The 20842-nt window shown below is 35.3% G+C and overlaps 1 protein-coding gene and 1 long non-coding RNA gene across 2 annotated transcripts; both read left to right on the top strand.

Moving 5' to 3' along the window:
- The first annotated feature begins 7371 nt into the window (after nt 1-7371).
- LOC149164409 (uncharacterized) lies at nt 7372-8158 on the top strand. Its single transcript, XR_016260233.1, has 4 exons — nt 7372-7481; nt 7577-7662; nt 7748-7818; nt 7907-8158. It is a non-coding gene; the product is annotated as an uncharacterized LOC149164409 (long non-coding RNA).
- A 3299-nt stretch (nt 8159-11457) lies between these two features.
- Nucleotides 11458-12189, top strand: LOC149164408 (uncharacterized). The gene is made up of 2 exons (XM_089429459.1): nt 11458-11595; nt 12019-12189. The coding sequence occupies exons 1-2, from the start codon at nt 11458-11460 to the stop codon at nt 12187-12189; spliced, it is 309 nt and encodes a 102-aa protein (XP_089285585.1).
- The last annotated feature ends 8653 nt before the right edge of the window (nt 12190-20842 follow it).

Here is a 20842-nt window from a genome sequence, read left to right as displayed (position 1 = left end):
CACTTATCTTCATTTGAAATTTTGATATCAACAGGTAACAACTGTCTTACCACAATATTAAATGTGTTTATATGCTTTTTCAGTGAATTTCCATCCATCATCCTCAGGGCATAAAGATTTTTTCATAGGAACAATTTATTCACCGGAGACTTAGATTGGTAAAAACTCACTAACTTGTCCCACAAAGCCTTCACCAAAGATTCCCCTTATACATTCAACAATACTTAGTTTGGGATACATAGCCATTTCATTCCCTTTGGCTTTCATTCTAACTTCACCCAATATTTAGTTGACATTGTCGTTGGTTTAGTACCTCGATCTACCACAATCCACTGATATTTATCCACCAGCAGATCCTTCATCTTGAGTTTCCACAACTCAAAACTTTGATCATTAAATTTCACGATCTCTAGCTTTCCACTGCTCACCATATTCTTTCACCAAAAGAATCAATCCCTCAAATCTCCCTTTAGACAGGTCAACCACAGGAGAAAGAAAAACACCTCAGTAGCAAAGGCGTCCCATTGAATCCAAAACATCTATGATAAAGGATGTAGCTTTTAATCCCATACAAAAATTACCTACATACAAATTCCAAAAATATAAAATAAACAATGGTGAGAGAATAAAACATGAAACAAATACACAGAGATTTTTCCTTGGATCCCAAAACTAGGACTACCAGATTGATTTTTCATTATATGCATTTCAATGTTACAATACATATATATACATTCTCAAGCATTCATAAACTGAAATCTATTAACCTTAGATTAGAACATAACCATGCTTCCCTTAACCAGATCTATAGAATACCATGGGGAAAAATGATCATGCCCAAAAGCATGTGCAAAAAGCATGCACAAAACCATAGGCAGGTCCACCCACCCAATATAGGGTCCAAAAAAAAATTCCTCGAGGAATTTTACCAAACCCCATTGAGGGGGGCTACTGCTTGCCTGCTCCACCTGACACAATGTACAGGGAGGCATATTCCCCCCCTATCACCACCCTGCATTGGGCTAGTAGTGGAGAAAATATAACACACACCCAAAAAATAGTTCACCATCATTATATATTTTTGTGTCTCATGCAGGATATTGGCTTTAAGGGTATCAGTAGACCAATTCTCTTCTCTCTAACTTTGTGCATTTGTGGATCCCATATTATTGCTCTCCTCTTTCTCCAATTCCTGCATCTTACCGTCAATAATGAGTTCATCTTCTAAAAATGAAAGAATATACAATTCACAGTATAAGACATGAAAGATGATAAACACTAGAATATAAACTAAAGTATAATATAAAAGATTTATATGACATATACCTCAACTTTAATAATGTCAATGTCATTTTTCCCCTAAAATGCAAGAAACTCAAACAAGTTTTCTTGAGTTGAGGAGTACTGGTCACTATTTGGCCAAATGACCTTTATAGACAAAGAAAATAAAATTTCACCATAGAAAAAATACCTTAGGAAATTAGTATTCAAGCTTCAAGAAAGGTTAGGCAAAATCATGCCAACTAAGTTTTAGAGCCATCCAACTTATCAAGATTTAGTTACTAAATAAGAAAGGAAACAACTCTGAGATGGTACTGCCTTTTCTTTTAGTTGCATAAAGTCACAATCAAATCAATCATGGAAAGAAAATTGACATCTATACTTTTCAATAGATTCATACAAGTAGTTAAGATATCCTCAATGGGAGGGCTTTCTAGAGGTATTGTATGAAAAGAAACATCTCTTCCTTTTTCATTGGAATTATCTTTGGAAACCTTAAACTTACCCACTGACAAGGCAATATCTTTGGAAATTTCATAATATTCTTGTGTTGGCTCCTTAAAATGGCTAAATAACCACGCCATAGCCATTTCAATGTTATTTGTTTCAACACATCTCAATGGTTCCTCTCCACTGGACCCTGCAAATCCCATTTCAACCATCATAGAAATGACAACCTCATTAAGTGGATGACCTTTAAAAAATTGACCTGTTCTTACAGGAATACCATTTTTTTCTTCCTCTAACATCACCTATGGAAGCATATACATGGGTATTAATGGAAACAACAAAGGTAATTAAAGTTGGAGTGCAGCGAAAAACATTAGATTGCTCTAGATAGGTAGAACACCATTGAGAACTTGAGATTGTAGGTCGCAAACAAAAACCTCTAAATCCCTTGAAAGAGTGAAAAATCCTCCAGAAACTTGTTGCACTAATATTTGTGATGTACAGGGCACAAGTAACCATAAATAAAAATTCACAAGGTACTCCAAAAGCCAACAATAGCTTCGCATGTCTCTAAAAACTAAGGTGGATGCCCTTGCTTGTTATTTTCAATAATGTAATCATTTTTTTTCCATTTCTTGTTGTAACATAATGGAAATGTCGATAATAAATGAATTGTTGCTTCATAAGTAGTAAAAAAAACTTTTAATTGTACCATGAGGATAGAAATAATTCACCATTGTTTTATCACACATTCTCTTATGGTTGTCAAATATAATTGTTGTCATGTCATTCACAAATTTCCATGTAGCAACACTGTGAAGAAAGTGATGACCAAAAATTATATGAGCTACAATTATCATCCACTTCAACACTATCATGATTTGTTTTTTCAAGAGAAACCACCACACTCTTGGTTGCTACACTCAGCAATCCTATATCATAGGATGTCGATTGGGAACTACCAAAACCATAACAAGAGTCACAGAGGATGATCACATTACAGAAACAACCTTATTTAGTGTCAAATTCCAAGAGGTCAGGTGACATCCTTTGATTTCCTTGGAAGAACCACTCCATAGCCATTTCATTGATATTTGTTTCAAGATGGCTCAATGCTTCCTCTGCACTGAACCCTAGAAGTCCCATGTCAACCATCACAGAAATGACATCCTCATCAAGTGAATGACTTGTAAAACATTGACTTGTGCTTCATGGAATACCATTTTTTCTTCCTTTAGCATCGCTAATGGAATTGTATACATCGGTAATAATGGAAACAACAAAGGTAATTAAACATGGATTGTAGCGTCAAAACAATGGATTTCTCTAGATTAGTAGAACACCATTGAGAACTTGAGCTTCTGGGGCACAAACAAACACCTGTGAATCACTTGGAACAATGATAGATCCTCAAAAACCTTTTTCACTAACAACCATAATGCAGAGGGCATAGTTAACTATAACGAATAATTCACAATGCACTCCAAAATCCTACAATAGCTTTGTATGTCTCTAACACCCAAGGTTTGTGCTCTTTCTTGTCATTTTCATTACTTTTATCATTTTTTTTCCATTCCTTACTGTGACATAATGGTATTGTCTACAATAAATGAATTGTTGCTTCAAAAGTAGTCAACAAGAGTTTTAATTTTACCATGAGCATAGAAATAATTCACCATTCTTGTATCACACATTATCCTTGGTTGTCATATATAATTTTTGTCATGTCATAAACAAATTTCCAATTAGCAACACTTTGAAAAAAGTTATGACTCAAAACTGGATGAGCTATAATTATAATCGACATCAAGACTGTCATGAAACATTTTTGCAAGAGAAACCACCACACTCTTGGCTGCTATAGTATGTGATCCTATATCACCATGATGTCTATTGGGCACTATGAAAACTTTCACACGAGTCACACACGATGATCACATTGTAGACACAACCTTATTGATTATCAAATTCTAGGAGATCAGGTGACATCGTTTTAATTTCCAGGGAACAACTACTCCATAGCCATTTCAATGTTATTTGTTTCAAAATGCATCAATGCTTCCTCTACACTAGACCCTTGAAATCCCATGTCAACCATCATAGAAATCACAACCTCATCAAATGGATGACCTATAAAAAATTGTCATGCGGTTCCATGAATACCATTTCTTCTTCCTTTAACTTCACCTATGGCTATGTACACATGGGTAACAATGGAAACAAAAAAGGTAATTAAAAACATTGGATTCCTCTAGATAGGTAGCGCACCATTGAGAACTTGAGATTATAGGGCACAAAAAAAAAACGTTTGACTCCCTTGGAACAGTGATAGAGCGACCAAACGTGGTTTGAAATAACAATTGTGATGAAAAGGGTAACGTTAACAACAAAGAAGAATTCACAAGGTACTCCAAAAGCTTGTTGTTGTTCCTTAAGAAAGAAATTTCCTAGTTGTAGGGAAATTGTACTTAAGACATTAATAAAAATTATTTACTCTCACTCATTGTTTATTATATTACCAAATCAAGGACTCAGAAAACTTTTCATTAGACTCTTAATACATGTATGATCAAAACATCTTAGAATGTCATTTGTTGCTAAATATAAATGATGAATAAGGAAAGTTTGAAAGGGAAGTTAAAGACAATATGCCGATCTCTCACAGGAAATATTATTTGTAACTTAGAGGAATTATGATCATGAGGAATAAATCTAGACAATATGTTGGTTTTTCATAGAAACTACTATCTATAACTTAGAAAGGAAATGAGGACTTTAAGTATAGGAGCACTCTTTAAGGGATTTTACCCTACATCTTCATTACTACACTCAAAAAGAAGAAAACATTGCATGACACATGATAGTGAAAGTTAGAAATTATATATAACAACTCCTGGAAACTTCTGGTTGTTTCATTAATCAATGATTTTATCAGAAATACACTGGCCTGGTTCTCCAAAATTCCAACCCTTTCTTAGTAAATTTTCCACCTTTTATACATTGTAGAATAATTATTGATTTCTAAAACCAATCTAACTGCTTTCTAACTATATAAAGTAAAACTACTACAAAATTTACAGAGGGTAAAACACCTCAAAGAACAAGAAATAGCAAGAACAAAACTGAATTTAGAAGGACATTATAACTATTGGCTTGCCCTATTGATTTGTTGTTGAATTCCTCTCTAAACACCATAATCTACTTTAAGCATAATGTGTTGTGTTAGACTTGTCTAAGACTGGGCTTATGCATGTGTCTAATACATTTTAATTAACTAAAGTAGCCAAAATCCCAACTTATTGCCTTTTCCTTTGAAATTCGCCTTAACATTGATTTTCGGTTTACATGGAAAAATTGATGAAAAACACATAAAGAGGAACTAAAGAGAAATTAATCTGATTTAATAAACCTATGAGACCCTCCTGTTCAGTGTTGCATTGACTTCCCATTATAAATCACAATCAACATAATAATCCTTTAACTTATGCATTTTTAGGCTGTATAATTGTAGAAATGTTGGAATTATGCGTGATTCTTATTATCTGTGTTTTTCTATTGTAAACCTTTTTTATAACCAAAATATATTATAAAAATGATTTTTTCCTCTTATAGCGATTGCAATCGGAACAAGAACCATATATACCCTATATAAATAAATGTTATACTTGCTGCGCACGGACCCGATGGAACTGTTAATCATAATACATAAAATATCGGGTCCGGCTTGCCCATATCGTAATCGCCATAATATATATATATATATATATATATATATATCTCTCTCTCTCTATATATATATATATATATATATATATATATATATATATATAGTTATGTGATAATACGGACCCGTCGGCTTATAAAACATAACACATGTGTGTTTCGGGTCTGCCATTGCAAGTCGCAATCGACAGTTTCCAACATCCATAGCTCTTTGTAATGGCGGATCTGATGGAACTATAAAATGTAATATACATTATACCAGGTCCGGTTGATTCATGTCAAAATTAGTGCTTATTTCTGTTTATAATAAAAATATATAAAACTGGGTAGTTATAATGTATATGCGGGCCTTGGATATGGCGGACCGACAGGCCTTTAAAATACACTCTATATATCTTTCGGATCCAGTCATATATGTTTAGGCCAATAGGCCTTCCTATTGAAACAGACTTTCGTCGTCTTTTTCAATCTCAGGTTGACACCTGGCATGCATATTCGGCGGGCTTATTCGGCGGGCTTCTGTTTATTCTCAATCCCGAAAACTTTTGGGTTTCCATCCGTTTGGTAGCATCTGTCGTGATTTCTGTTTATTCGCGCACACGCCATGGCTATTCCGTGTTTCTCTTGCAGCAGCAACGCCTGTTAGTTAATCTGTGCATAATAATGCGGGTGGGGTTGCCTGTTAGGGTCGTTATTCTTCAAATTCTTGGTTAGATTGGTTTAAAATTTATAATCATGGTAGGGCACAGTAGATACCATGGAATACCATTATGCAGCTTCAAATATACAGCTCTCAACAGGGTTTTCTTTTCCCCCTCCCACTACAGAAACGATGCCGACTGGTTTCCTTCCCGCAGCCGGCCCCATTTATGGAAACCCTCCCCGGACCAAAATTTGGGCAAAAATTACATAGAGATATAGCACCAAAGTCATTTTACAGACAAGAATTTGCCGATAACAGGGCTCGCCAGCGGGGATTCGATGGGAGCAATGGCTATAAACGTAGAAGGGTTGGGCCAGGATTAGGGTTTTCGCAATCAACGGGCGGATTACATAGAAATAATAGTTGGTTCCGCTGACATTTTCCACTGGCAGCCATTCTTCCATCTCCAATGCGGTCTATGAGAGATTGGTTGGACGCACGTAGACAACAGATCAAGCCTCCAACCGCTCAGAATTGGGCTTCACAGGCCGAAGAAAGCTATAGTTTCCAGGTGGCTCTTGCGCTTCGTTTGACAACTGCAGCTTCATGGATGGATGACCTCCATGGCTTTCAAATACACAACTGTTGCAGCACCCCACTGTTCTCTTTTCGGAATACATTAAAGCAACGACATATCGCCTCTGGGTACTAGCTAGCCTCAACTAAAGCTTCACAGTATATTTTGTTTCCTCTGCACAGTCTATTTTGCTTCCTTCACAAATGCCTGCTATTTATTTTATTATGCCTTTGTCTAGATCACATCTGAACCAAAAATATCAAATCCCTTGAGATTGAGATACTAGGCTGATGCTAATATTAAATCCCTTGAGATTGAGATTCAATTATTATATAGATATATATTTACTTAATAGAGTGATTACTGTACAGCCAGTTTGAAATTGAAATTCGATGAGTTATATGGAATCCATCGACTGAAAATCCAAAATGGTGTGCGCAGTGACTTGACAAATCGACAACCCAACCGCCACAAATTCCTACATAAAACCAACAGGCGCAAGAACCTAGCCGCCGGTATGGCAGGGTGGTTTATACAGAATCCATAGAAAACTCGGTGCGCAGTGACTTGTCAAAACAAAAGAGAAGGAAGGAACCACCTTCATGCCCACACACGCGTCAAAACGTACAAGTGCTGTGAAATGTTTTTTGATCCGTCGGATATAAATTAAAGGTCTCTGCCCTGCGCAGCTTCACGAATTCTATTTCATTACCTTCATACCACACTAAGCCAGAGGAGCATTTTGGTAGATCTATACTTGAAGCAAAATGATAAGTTTTACTGCAAGCGAAGTTAGCACATGCAAAGGTAATTAGTATTGTCCACTGTATAAAGGTCTCCATATGATTTTTTTTTCAGTAAGAGAAGGGTAACTCATTTTCAGTGATCCAATCCTTTTTCAGTGTTAAGCACAAGGGAAGGTCTGGGGAGATCGACCCTTCAAGGAAACCAACAATCTTCACTGCAGGGCAAGTTCTCGCATGTAAAGGTAATTCAGACTGCCCCAATATCTAAATTCCATTTGGTTTGTTAAGAGAATGATAACCCATTTTTCAGTGTTGAGTACATTTTAGACCATTTGGGGAGATCAATCCTTCAAGGAGAATGCCAGGGTCTACTGCAGGAGAAGTTGTCGAATGCAAAGGTATTTAAGAGTGCCCAAATTGTAATTTTGATACGATTTATCCAGTTAGGGAATTATAATCCATTTTTGGTTTTCAATCCATATCCAGTGCTCATGTTGAGAAGAAACCATTTGAGGACAAGGCCGATCCTGCAACCTCCACTGCAGGCGAAGTTATCACATGTAAAGGTAATTAGGACTGCCCACGTTCTAACAGTCTCCATATGATTTACATAGTAAGGAAATGATAATCGATTTTCAGTGTTCAGCACAGTGAATGCATATAGCTTAATTTCTGGCCCATAAGTTATAAATTGGCTTCAACTATATGGTTTGCCATATAGCCTTTTGGAAATGTTTTTAGGACTGTAACAACATACTATTGAAAAATTTGCTATCCTAGGACCTACACATTAGTTTCGAGGATTTGTCTGCTGTAGGATATAACCCATACATATCGTAACTGCAAATGATCTAACTTGTCCAGTATACAGTAAAATGCTATGAACATAATAACAATAAAATAAACCCTCCTCGGTTGGTGAAGATGTATATCTTGCCAAAATGGGTAGTGTCTTTAGGGGTAGAGAGGATGGAGTGATGTCTTTACAAAATGTTAGATTGGTTAGATTCATTGTGGGGTGAAATTTTTGAACTCCATATTGTTAGCCAAAATGTAATAGTGTCTCTTAGGTTTCTGAGGATGGATCTAGGTTAGCCAATAAGGCCGAAAAAATGGATCGGATCAGCCAGTGGGAGAGAAAACTACTAACAGTGGAGTGCTGATTCTTAGTACTTACTACCATGAAACAATGGAGCACGTTATTCTTAGTACTCACTACCATGGAACAATGGATTAGGTTAGCCAACAGGGCAAAAAACAATGGAGTAGTGGTTCCTACTAACAGAATTTTGATTTTGGTTGGTTGTGAGGTGAATTATTCTTGCCATGTTAAACTTTGTGAAGATGGATCTGGTTTGGTCAATAGGATAGTGTCTCTTACTTAATGTTAATTGTTGGGGATGGAATTTGTTTGTCATATTAAACTCCGATATTTTTAATTTGATTTTGTTATACCTGTCGTTGGTTGGGGACCGGGGCAGCCTCTGAAGATTGAAGAAGTGTAAGTGGCACCTCCACAGGCAATGGAAGTCAGAATCAAAGTGCATTATACTGCCTTGTGCCGTACAAAGCTTGTATTTTGGGAAGCAAAGGTACGTTATGAGAAATATTAGCAACTTGGTTTTAAGCACGAGAGGTATAAAAAATGCTGGAGGAGCAAAAATTTTAGGTGTTTGATAGATCTATGGTATTTTAGTTTGATAGGGAGCTAGAGGTTTGCATTTGGGTTGTTTTGATCCCTGTTAGTGCTTGCTTGGTAGATCCGAAGTATGTTTTATTAGGGTTACAAATACACAGAAATATGCAGACATAGACATTTTTCCACCTGGGCTCTAGAGCATCTAGCTTCTTTGGATGCAATTAAATTTTCTTCATAATGAAATGTCTATTATTGCTTTGGTTGCAGGGTCAAACGCCACTCTTTCCCCGCATCTTTGAACATGAAGCAGCTAGGTATCCACTCGGTTCTTGCCATAAAATTTTGTATTCAAAATCATAATTCAATTAGGCGTGTAGTATTTCCTCGTGATTAATTGCTGGCCAATTCTGGCACTGATTGACAAAGTTGTTGAGAGTGTTGGAGAAGGGGTAACTCACCTCAAGCTGGGTGACAAGGTGCTTCCGGTATTTACAGGAGAATGCAGGGAATGCAAACACTGCAAGTCAGAAGAGAGCAACATGTGTGATCTGCTTAGAATTAACACTGAGAGAGGGGTTATGATAAATGATGGAAAGTCAAGGTTTTCCATCAATGGGAAGCCGATTTACCACTTCCTTGGTACATCGAATTTCAGCCAATACACTGTTGTGCATGCGGGATGTGCGGCCAAAATTAGTGACGAGGCTCCTCTCGACAAAGTTTGTATTTTAAGCTATGGTGTCTCTACATGTAAATTACTTGTGGATCTTTTTTTTAATCATTTTTTCCATGCACATGTTCAATATCAGCCATATTTAGTACTATATCTGTCCATATTAACTATAAGCATTATAGTAGACTATGACCAAAACGTCCAATCAAATTGGTCAGTGCAGATGGCCGTACCTCCTCTTCTGTGAAAACAAATTTCACGACCTCCTAGGCTTTCTTTCCTTCTCTGACTTTGAACCAACTTCTTATCGGGGTTCACCTTTGCCCTAATAAGTTGGATAGCTTCTTTTTTCAAGAGACCTTGCTTGCCATATTCCACCAGTTCTGTGTGATATTTTCCTATTGAGATGGGCTTATGTAAGTTTCTACCTTTTCCCATTTATATGGTTTATATAAGCTTCTGCTGTAGATTTAAAATGACCTTTTTGTATTTTCTATATTTTCCTTTTCTATGCCCAAATGAGAAGCCCTCTATTTCTACTTGATGCCCAAAAGCTTGGTCTTAAAAATCCTCCAATGAGACCATGGTGATCTCTAAAGCCCGTGTCCGCCCTTCCTCTCGGATCGCTTATGCCCTTGGATGTTCTCCTTTTCTTGTAGATTATTAGATTTGGTATCCAAAAACTTATCCTTGGAATGTTTTTATGCTCATAAATACTCCTACTCCCCTGTTCTCCAAGGTCCGGCTCGCTCTCGGATCGTGACCATGTTCACACTCCCCTGCAGGTCTGGGTTGCTCTTGAATTGTGACTGTCCTCACAAACACTCTCCTGCGCCAACAAGGTCTGGGTTGCTCTTGGATGCTCCATTATAAATTGAAAGCTATCCATCAAAACTTGAATGTTATCCGTGAGGAGGGACTCTAAATCTGGCATATAAAATATGCCTTTGTTAAACCTTTTTCTGCCAACTGAAAAGCTTTTTATCCGGACTTGTTGAAGCTTTTATAAGTAATTTCCTGATGATGATGTGGGTAATTCAATTCTGTAACGGTTGACATTTTTTTACGGACTGTAAAATAATATCATCCATGTAAGTTTCTCTGGTCACAATTATTGTTTAAAGTTCATTTCTTTTGTTGGATCAGGAATGGGTGCTACCTTGAATGTAGGCAAACCCAAGAAGGGCTCGACAGTAGCAGTATTTGGCCTTGGGAGTGTTGGGCTTGCTGTAAGTGTTCTCTTTTTAGGTTCCTGTGTATGCATCTTATTGAAGTTCTACAGTTTTTATCTTTCCTTTTCAAGGATCAATATCATGAGTGTATCGTTTAATTGTCTGTTAATCTTCTGATCTGGCCTTAACTACGTTCAAGATGCTTAGAGATGGTTTTCTGTAATTACGTGATCTCACCTAAAGTATTACTATTATGGATTAACCCTTCAGAATTAGTGTTGGTACGTGGCATGTGATAGTTTTTGGTTCAGGATGATTTTGCTATGTTGCAATTGTTTCTGGTAGATATAGATTACTATGGATCATTCAAACTTTTGTGAGCCAAGTGTGTACATGTGTCATGAAACAAGAAGACTTAATTCTGTCAGAAAGTTGGGGATTATGGTGAGTGCTTTTCACAAATAAGATAGATCCCTTGTTTTCTCTACTATGGAAGATGCTCCAGACACTCACAATGGGTTGCACACTGCTATTAATCTGTATTCTATTACAAATGGGAGGCAGGAGGAATGTAACTGTGATGGCCTCTGTTGCTTTTCCTGGGATGAAAGAGCAGTATGAGACACTGAGATTGAGCCCTGGGGCTTCTGAAAAAGATGTGAAGAGAGCCTATCGTCGCCTTGCGTTGCAGGTATGCAAGTATCCATTCGAAGCTATGTCTCTTACTTTCAAGATCAGATATTTTCAATAAATCTTCCATTTGTGAGGCAAATAGAAAAAGAGATACAGGTTTGAAATAGAAATTAAAAATGTCAGACTTCACACATTCTTGAGAATTTTTAAGAAAATTTGTCTGGCAATATCCCTGGTCATATATAATGTCAGAAAACATTAATATTGCACTCATATGTTGATATAATCTGCTTACAGTATCATCCGGATGTTTTCAAAGGAGATGTGCGTGGGGTTTAATTTCACAAGATCAATCAGGCTTATGAGGTAAATTGCCTGCCTAAGAGTAATCTTTATCTATATGCATTTTCATTCTGTAATATGGGACTCTTATGCAGGCCCACGGTTTTTTGATTGTTGTTACTTTTGTGATAATAAGCAGACGTTAATGTCCAGTTTAGCAAAGGCAAAGCAACAAAGCTATTCTGCTGATTACTCTGTCGCGGGCATGATGGGAATCAATAACGCTTATTCGGACGAGTGGGAAGAATGGATGGGATGGGAAGGAGCTGGAACCCTTCATTATTCCTCTCATATTAACATTTATGCCTGATGAAATTTTATCATAGACTGTGTAGGTGTCTATTGTCCGGCCTTGCAAACAGTTATGGCCTCTCCATTACCGATCCCATGTTGACTGTTATGGGCTATTTATAAAGTTCCTGCTATTGGCAGAAAAACAACTGTTTTAGAAAGCCCATAAAGCTTCTTCATTCATCTCCTGGAAATAAAATATGTTCTTCTAACTGTATAGTTGATTTTATTTATCTTTCGTTGGTTTCCATAACACAAAGGACTTACTGATCCAGATGAAGCAACAGCTTTCTGAGTTGTCTCTGTTTTAGTGAGTCATTTGATTTGGTCATGCGTCCTGATTATTAGACTACCTGTACATATGTTCTGTTCATTTATACTCTCAACTACTTGTACATACCTGCAGGATATCTCTCTGGACCATGTGATTATTATGGGGATCTGCTCTTCATTAAAGAGCTCCTAACTATTCTTCCTGCAATTTGTAATGACATTCATTTAATGGAAACCATTATTTTGATTAAGAGATCTTTGATCATTGAGATGAAATGCTACCGTTTCATTACATAATGCAAAATTTCTCCATATTTGATCCTTGAGACATAATGAAACCGTTTCATTCCATAATGAATTTTTCTATTATATATCATCCTGAACAAGGCATTATTCTTGGCTGTAACTATAGGCAATCCCTGCCTGTATTTGCAGGCTTCAAATGTTGTTAAGTTTTACCATTAATGTTAATTTTATATGTTTCATCTGGGACTGAGATATATTCAATCAATTAGTTTTGAGTATTTGCTTTCTAGATTGTTACCGTGACAAATCTAGGGTAATCCCTGACAAATTATGCTTGGGGCTATAATTGTGGAGCCATTGAGTGCAGAATTGATGCGTAGATCCTGTAGCAAGAGAGATCTGAACTGTGCAAGGCGATTGAAGTAGGCAAAGTGTCCAGGTTACAAATGTAGCGGCGAAGAGTGGCCAACAATGGGGTGGCACTAAAACTACTTATGTGATAGATACAGAAGAAGAAACTCATCACAATTTCGAAAGTATTCATATTTGCCATTTAAAATGTAAATTCTTCTGATTCCTTTTTCAAGAAAACAGTGGGAATTTATAGATTGTGTTTCTTTGTTTACATTAATGATAAAAGATCCAGACGAAATTCCCTGAAGGCTTGTTCTTTTTCAGGGTTTGAGTGAAAAATGTCGCTGCGTATGTATCCTACTTATGGAAAAGGGTATAAACAGTTTTGGGGCAGCAAAGATTGCTCCAGAGAAAATTCCAAGAAACTTAAATCATTTTAATTGAATTTGAAATTGTAGAAACCTTGAACCCCTTTCTTGGTTTGAAATCAAAGTTGAAGATGATTGGTGTGAGTAGAAGGAAAACGAGTGTATGGGAGTATGGGAGTGTAGAAGGAAAAATATCTGGAGACACAGATTATGTGAGGAAGCAAAAGACAAAGATGGTCTAAAACTATTGTTAGAATTGGATATCAAATAAACCTGTTAACCTATTGCGAATGAGTGATGTATAAGCAGTGTTATGTGGGGGCAATTGGTGTGTGACCAATGTTTTGTGTGAACTGGCAATCATTGGGAGTTGTTATCTGGAGACAGAGATTAAAGTATAACTGAAAATTTTGGTTGAGACTATTTCCATTTTTGGAAAGCCAAATTGTAAAATGCCCTTTAAAGGAAGGATGTGTAGGGATTGCATAAATTTCCAGAATCAAATTCTTGATGTAAATTTTTAAAAATTCACCTTATATTAAAGGTTTCTAATTTTTTTGAGAGCGCTCTTTCTTCTTTTTAAACCCCTTAAAGGTGGGGTGGGGATGTAAGATATATATTTTATTTGTAGAAATTCAGACAAGTAAATAGAACATTTAAAATATTTGCACTGTTTTGCCTCTTAAAATGCTTGAAAATGAAAGTTTGAATTGTATCTTGGACAGAGCATAGATTAATAAGTGCTAAAAGCTTGCTTTGAGGGCCAGAGAAATACATAGTATTTTGAATGGTGGGTTTGCCAAAATGGAATCTAAAACCACTATATTTGAGGACTTAAGTATGTAAAACAAAATACTTTGAAAAATACAATACATGAATTTAAAATCAGTTTCAAAATTTTAATAATGTTAATGTTTTACTTCTACTGTCAACCAGTAATGTAAGTGATTTGTTTTAAAATTTGCAAATCACAAATTTCTCCACTTTTCATTTACCATGTACAACGTTGTAATTTACTTTTTATTTAGAAAAAAACAGTGCTGCCAATAATCTATTGAACCTATTGAGATTTAAGTATGAACCCGTTCTACACTTACTATATTAATATGAATGGTTTGGTTTTGGCTCTGTTCTTCTAATATCAAATGTACTGGTACAGGATGGTCAAAGTGGTTATTGCCTTCGTCACTACATACCTTTATATATGCTTGACTATCTATAGAACTTTCTTCTTTTCACTAATCCTATTGGCCTCTCTTTGTACCTTTTGGGACAATTGCTAGTTTAACACCTTTTCCTTCGTAAATCCAAAAAACCTCTTTATTTTCTTCTTATTTTGATATGCAATTATATATACATATGTCTCCATATACACATTTAATTTCATGTAACCCTCTATATCTGATTATTTTACATCTCTTCCTTTAGCGATGCCGATATAAAACAAATAAAATATTTCTTTTATTTTAGACATTTTGGTAAGGATAAAGGGTATGAATGAGTTTTATAACTCCCAATAGTGATATAATTGATAAAGAAACCTCAAGTCCAATATAAGTTACAACATCTGGCCCCAACTGGGGATAGTTCTTTTTCCACAGAAGCTGAGTGCCTTATCCATTTGGCATGGAGTCATATATTGCTTCTATGAATTCTTAAATGTGTGAAAATATATACACTGAACCCACACCAATATCTGCAGTGATTAGATGCTTAGGCTCTGATAAAAAAATATATGAGAATCTTAGATCATTAGCCTTAGTTGGGCATGGAGTCCAAAACTGTAAAAACCTGAAATCAAGTAGCTAAAAACCTAACAATCTTGGAGTTTGACACCTCTACAAACTAGTTTCCAACTAGGAAAATAACCCTTATTTGTCAACTAGTGATTAAAGTGAAGAACTTCAACTAGAAACCAAATTCTCAACACATGAGCTTATTTATGTACAAGTTCCTGCATATGAACATGATTGACCTCAATCAAGTGAATTCAATGTTCCGATGATACCAGATTAGCATTTCAGTGCTTAATCCAAAACCATTCTTCCAGTGAATCATGAAAATGTTGTTCATCATGAACAAAAGATAAATTATGCATAAAAGCAGCTCACAACAAAAATTATAAGTATATCCACCAAAATATATGTGTAGGCTACTGATAAATTCCATGATGTAATCTGCCATGTGATCTTCAAAAGTATAAGAAGAAACATGTTCTCGATCATCTCCAACAAAGAAATTCTCTATATATGAAGGTCCCTGCCGAGTTGAACCTTCTGTTGGGGTAATATGTTCAGAAAAACAATCAGCAAAACCTTTAAGAAAATAATCTATGTCACTTCCATGTTTCCACTCTTTATCTCTAAGCTTTGATTGAGAATAACTTGTAATTCTAACCTCAGGAAGGAAAAGGAATTTTTTCACATTACTATATCACAGACACTCAACTTCAAATAGATTTATTACCTCTCATCCATAAGCATGATTATGTTCTTCAATACACTAACATACAATCTCTTAATAAGATTCCTTTTTTCATGAGATAGCCTCTTTTGCTATTGTAAATGACTCAATATATTGTTCTCCAACATATTCCACTTGGTAGTTTCTTCCTGTAAGTGCAACATCCAACTGATGATCTTGAAGGGCTTCTTCATGTTCCCCATTTAAATCATTTTCATTATACATAGGAGGATCATCAAACTCATCAAAATAAGATCCTTGGGGATTTATTTGCAACTTAATTGTTTCTCCCTCTTCTAGATTGCCTAGTAGAGATTCTTGATGCATGTTTGCACTTTCTTCCATCTGAATACTCTCTTGATTTGCTTGAAACATAGTCAAGTGATTCTTTGCTTGGGAGATTATTGAAGGAAACTATTTTATAACCCTCTCCACATCATTTTGAGAAAATGATAGCTCCTTGCTTTCAAAGACCTGCTCATAATTCTGAATGCTTGATATATTATCAACAAAATCATTGGTTTCATCAACAATACTATCTTGAGCCTCTAAAGTTTCTTTAGCATCATATTATTCACAACATCCCTCAAAAAGAAACTTGTGTGGATAATAGGGTTTACAAGAAGAACTAAACACTAAATGAGAACCTTTCAAAGATGAAATGCTTGAAAGAGGTAGAGACCTGAACGAAGCCCTAGTTTCTTGAACCAAAGAAAAAATAAACAGTTTCATCTTAACATCTTCATGAATGATGCCCTACTGCTCCATACATTCATGAAACTCTTGGATGTGCTGAACTGGATCTTCATATTCATTTCTACTGAATCTTGGAAGATGCTCATTCCACACAGAAAATGCAGGCATATCATGGGGATAGCCAGTGATCCTAGTAAAATCAAATGGATCAAATTTATGGACTAAGAATGCATGGAGAGCCATTAAAACCCAGAAAATGAAACTTCTATGTACATTGAAGTAACCAATCAACGTGGTCAGTGAAAATCACAGTAACTTGTCATTCTCAAGAATCGGCTTCAAACTTAATAAACCTATGGAAAAGTTTTCTTATTCAATTAATTTGTAGACTATGATATTTGTTACAATGGAGTCACCTTTTATTGCTTTTATTTAAACAACCAAGTATTTTCTCCTCTCTCAACAGCCAGAGGAAAATCTTAAAAACCCAAGGAAAATTGTTCTTGTCTTCTCTCCCTAACAATGTTGCCAATTAATGTTGTTCATTAAGAAATCAATTTCCTGGATGTAGGGAAATTGCTATTAAGATATTAATGGAGATTATTTACTATCACTTATTTTTTATTATATTACCAAATGAAGGACTCATAAAACTTGGCCTTAGACTATTAATACATGTATGATCAGAACAAATCAGACTGAGATTTACTACTAATCATAAATGATGAATGAGGAATGTTTGAAATGGAAGTTAAAGACAATATGATGGTGTCTCACAAGAACTGTTATCTATAACTTAGAGGAATTATGATCATGAGAAATAAATCATAGACAATATGCTGGTCTTTCACAGAAACTATTATCTATAACTTAGAAAGGAAATTAGGACTTTAAGTATAGGAGCACTCTCTAAGGGATTTTACCTTACAACTTCATTAGTACAGTTAAAAAGAAGAAAAAATTGCATGACACATGATAGTTAAACTTACAAATTATATATAACTACTGGAAACTTCTGGATGTTTCAGTAATCAATGATGTTATCAGAAATATAGTGGCTTGGTTCTCTAGAATTCCAACCCTTTCTTAGTAAATTTCCACCTTTTATACATTGTAGAAGAGTTATTTATTTCTAAACCCAATCTAACTGCTTTCTAACTATATGATGTAAAACTACTATAGAATTTACAGAGGGTAAAACACCTAAAAGAATAAGAAATAGCAAGAACAAAACTGAATTTAGAAAGAGATTAGAACTGCTAGCTTGCCCTTTTGATTTGTTGTTGAATTCCTCTATAAATGCCTTAATCTACTTTAATCATAATGTGTTGTGTTAGACTTGTATAATCCCAGGCTTATGCATGTGTGCAATACATTTCAATTAACCAAAACACCCAAATGCCCAACTGATTGCCTTTTCCTTTGAAATTAGCTTTAACACTGATTTTCCGTTTACATGTCAAAATTGATGCAAAACACATAAAGTGGAATTGAATAGGAATTAATCTAATTAAATAAAAAAACCTATAGGACCTGCGTATTCATTGATGCATTGACTTCCCATTATAAATCACAATCGGCATAATAATCCTTTAACTTATGCAATTTTAGGTTGTGTAAGTGTAGAAATGTTGGAATTATGCCTGATTCTTATTATCTGTGTTTTTCTATTATAAACCATTTTTATAACGAAAATATATTATAAAAATGCTTTTTTTTCACTTATTGCGATTGCAATCGACATAAGGACCATATATACCTTATATATAGAAATGTTATAATGGATACGACGGAACTATTAATCATAATACATATAATATCAGGTCTGTCGCAAGCTTAACTCAACAGACCCAACCTTTATATGCACAAAGCCTTGTAGACCCAACGAAACTTTAAACTGTAAGGTAATCCATATCAGGTTCGGCCTACCCATATCGCAATCAGCATAAATATATATATATGCAATAATGCAGACCCGCCTACTTACAAAACATAACATGTATGTGTTTTGGGTTTGCCATCGCAAGTCGCAATCGGCAGTTTCGAACATCCATAGCTCTGTGTAAGGGCGGACCTGACAGAACTATAAATTGTAATATATATTATATAGGGTCCATTTTATTCATGTGAAAATCAATGTTTATTTCTATTTATAAGAGAAATATATAAAACTGTGTAGTTATAATGTATATGTGGGACTTTGAATATGGCGGACCCAACGGACTTTAAACCACACTGTATATATCTTTTGGGTCTAGTCATATATGTTTTAACACCTTTTCCTTCGTAAATATGACATATCTCTTTGTTTCCTTCTTATTTCGATATGCACTTATATATACGTATCTCTCTATATATACATATAATTTCATATAACCCGCTATATCTGATTATTCTTCCTCTCTTCCTTTAGTGATGCCGATATATAACAAATTAAATATTTCTTTTCTTTTAGACTTTTCTGTAAGGGGAAAGGGTATAAAGGAGTTTTATAACTCCCAATAGTGATATAACTGATAAAGGAACCTCAAACCCAATATAAGCTATGACACCTGCAATACGTTTGTATGTCTCTAACATGTATGGTGCATGCTTTTGCTTGTCACTTTCAAGACACTTATCATTTTTTGTTTCCATTCCTTGCTCTAACATAATGGTACTGCCCACAATAAATGAACTATTCCTTCAAATGTAGTAAAAATGACTTTTAATTGTGCATTGAGCATAGAAATAATTCGCCATTGCTGTATCACACATTTTCTTATGGTTGTAACATATAATTGTTTTCATGTCATCACCACTTTCTAAGTAGTGACACTTTGAAGAATGTCATCACCACTTTCCAAGTAGTGACACTTTGAAGAAAGTCATGGCTCAAACTTAGATGAGCTACAATTATCATCCACATCAAGATTGTCATGAAAAATTTGGCAAGAGAAACCACCACACTCTTGGTTGATGCACTAAATTATCCTATGTCACCACTATGTCGATTAGGGACTACCAAAACCTTGTGGACTGTAGTGACAAAACATTGCATTGATATAGATAGGTAGAACACCATTGAGAACCTGAGATTGTAGGGTGAAAACAAAAACCTCTAAATCCCTTGGAACAATGACAGAGCCTAAAAAAAACTAGTTGCACTAATAGTTTTAATGTAGAGGGCACAATTAATAGAAAATAAGAATTCACAAGGTACTCCAAAAGCCTGTAATAGCTTCATATGTCTCTAACATCCGAGATGCATGCTCTTTCTAGTCATTTTGAATACCTTTATCATTTTTTGTTTGCATTCCTTGCTCTGACATAATGGTATTTTCCACAATAAATGAACTATTTCTTCAAAAGTAGTCAAAAATACTTTTAATTCTAACATCAACATATAAATAATTCACCATTGTTGTATGACACATTACATTTTTGTAGTCATATATAATTGTTCTTATGTTATCCATAAATTTCCAATTAGGGATACTTTAAAGAAAGTGATGACTCAAACTCACATGAGCTACAATTATCATCTGTATCAAGACTGTCATGAAACATTTTGGCAAGAGAAGCCACCACACTCTTGGTTGCTGCACTGAGTGATCCTATATCATCATGATGTCTATTGGGTACTACAAAAACCTTCACAATAGTCACACAAGATGATCACATTTTAGACACAACCTTATTTAGTGTCAAAGTCCAGGAGATCAGGTGACATCGTTTTAATTTCCTTACAAGAAGCACTACATAGCCATTTCATTTTTTTTGTTTCAACACACCTAAATGATTCCTCTACACTAAGCCATGGAAATCCCATGTCAACCACCATAGGAATGAAAACCTCATCAAGTTAGTGACCTGTAAAAAAATTTCCTATGCTTCCAGGAAAACCATTTTTTCTTCCTTCAGCATCATTTATGACAGTGTATACATGTGTAGTAATGGAAACAATAAAGGTAATTAATGATGGACTGTAGCGACAAAACATTGGATTTCTCCAGATAGGTAGAACATCATTGAGAACTTATCTTGTAGGGTGAGAAAAAGAACCTTTGGATCCCTTCCAAAAGTGACACAACCTCCAAATATCAGTTGCCCTAATAGTTGTAATGCAGTGCGAACAATTAACAACAAAGAAGAATTCACAAGGTACTCAAAAACGTTGCAATAGCTTTGTACGCCTCTAACAACCCAAGTGCATGATCTTTCTTTTAATTTTCAATACCTTTATAAATTTTTGTTTCCATTAATTGTTGTGACATAATTGTACTACCCACA

Source organism: Pinus tabuliformis, chromosome 5_1 (assembly GCF_031772625.1).
Source record: "Pinus tabuliformis cultivar Carrire ecotype Pingquan chromosome 5_1, CPIR1, whole genome shotgun sequence".
Classification (NCBI taxonomy): Eukaryota; Viridiplantae; Streptophyta; class Pinopsida; order Pinales; family Pinaceae; genus Pinus; species Pinus tabuliformis.
Note: the sequence above shows the minus strand (reverse complement) of the source record. Positions and strands in the feature narration are given on the sequence as shown.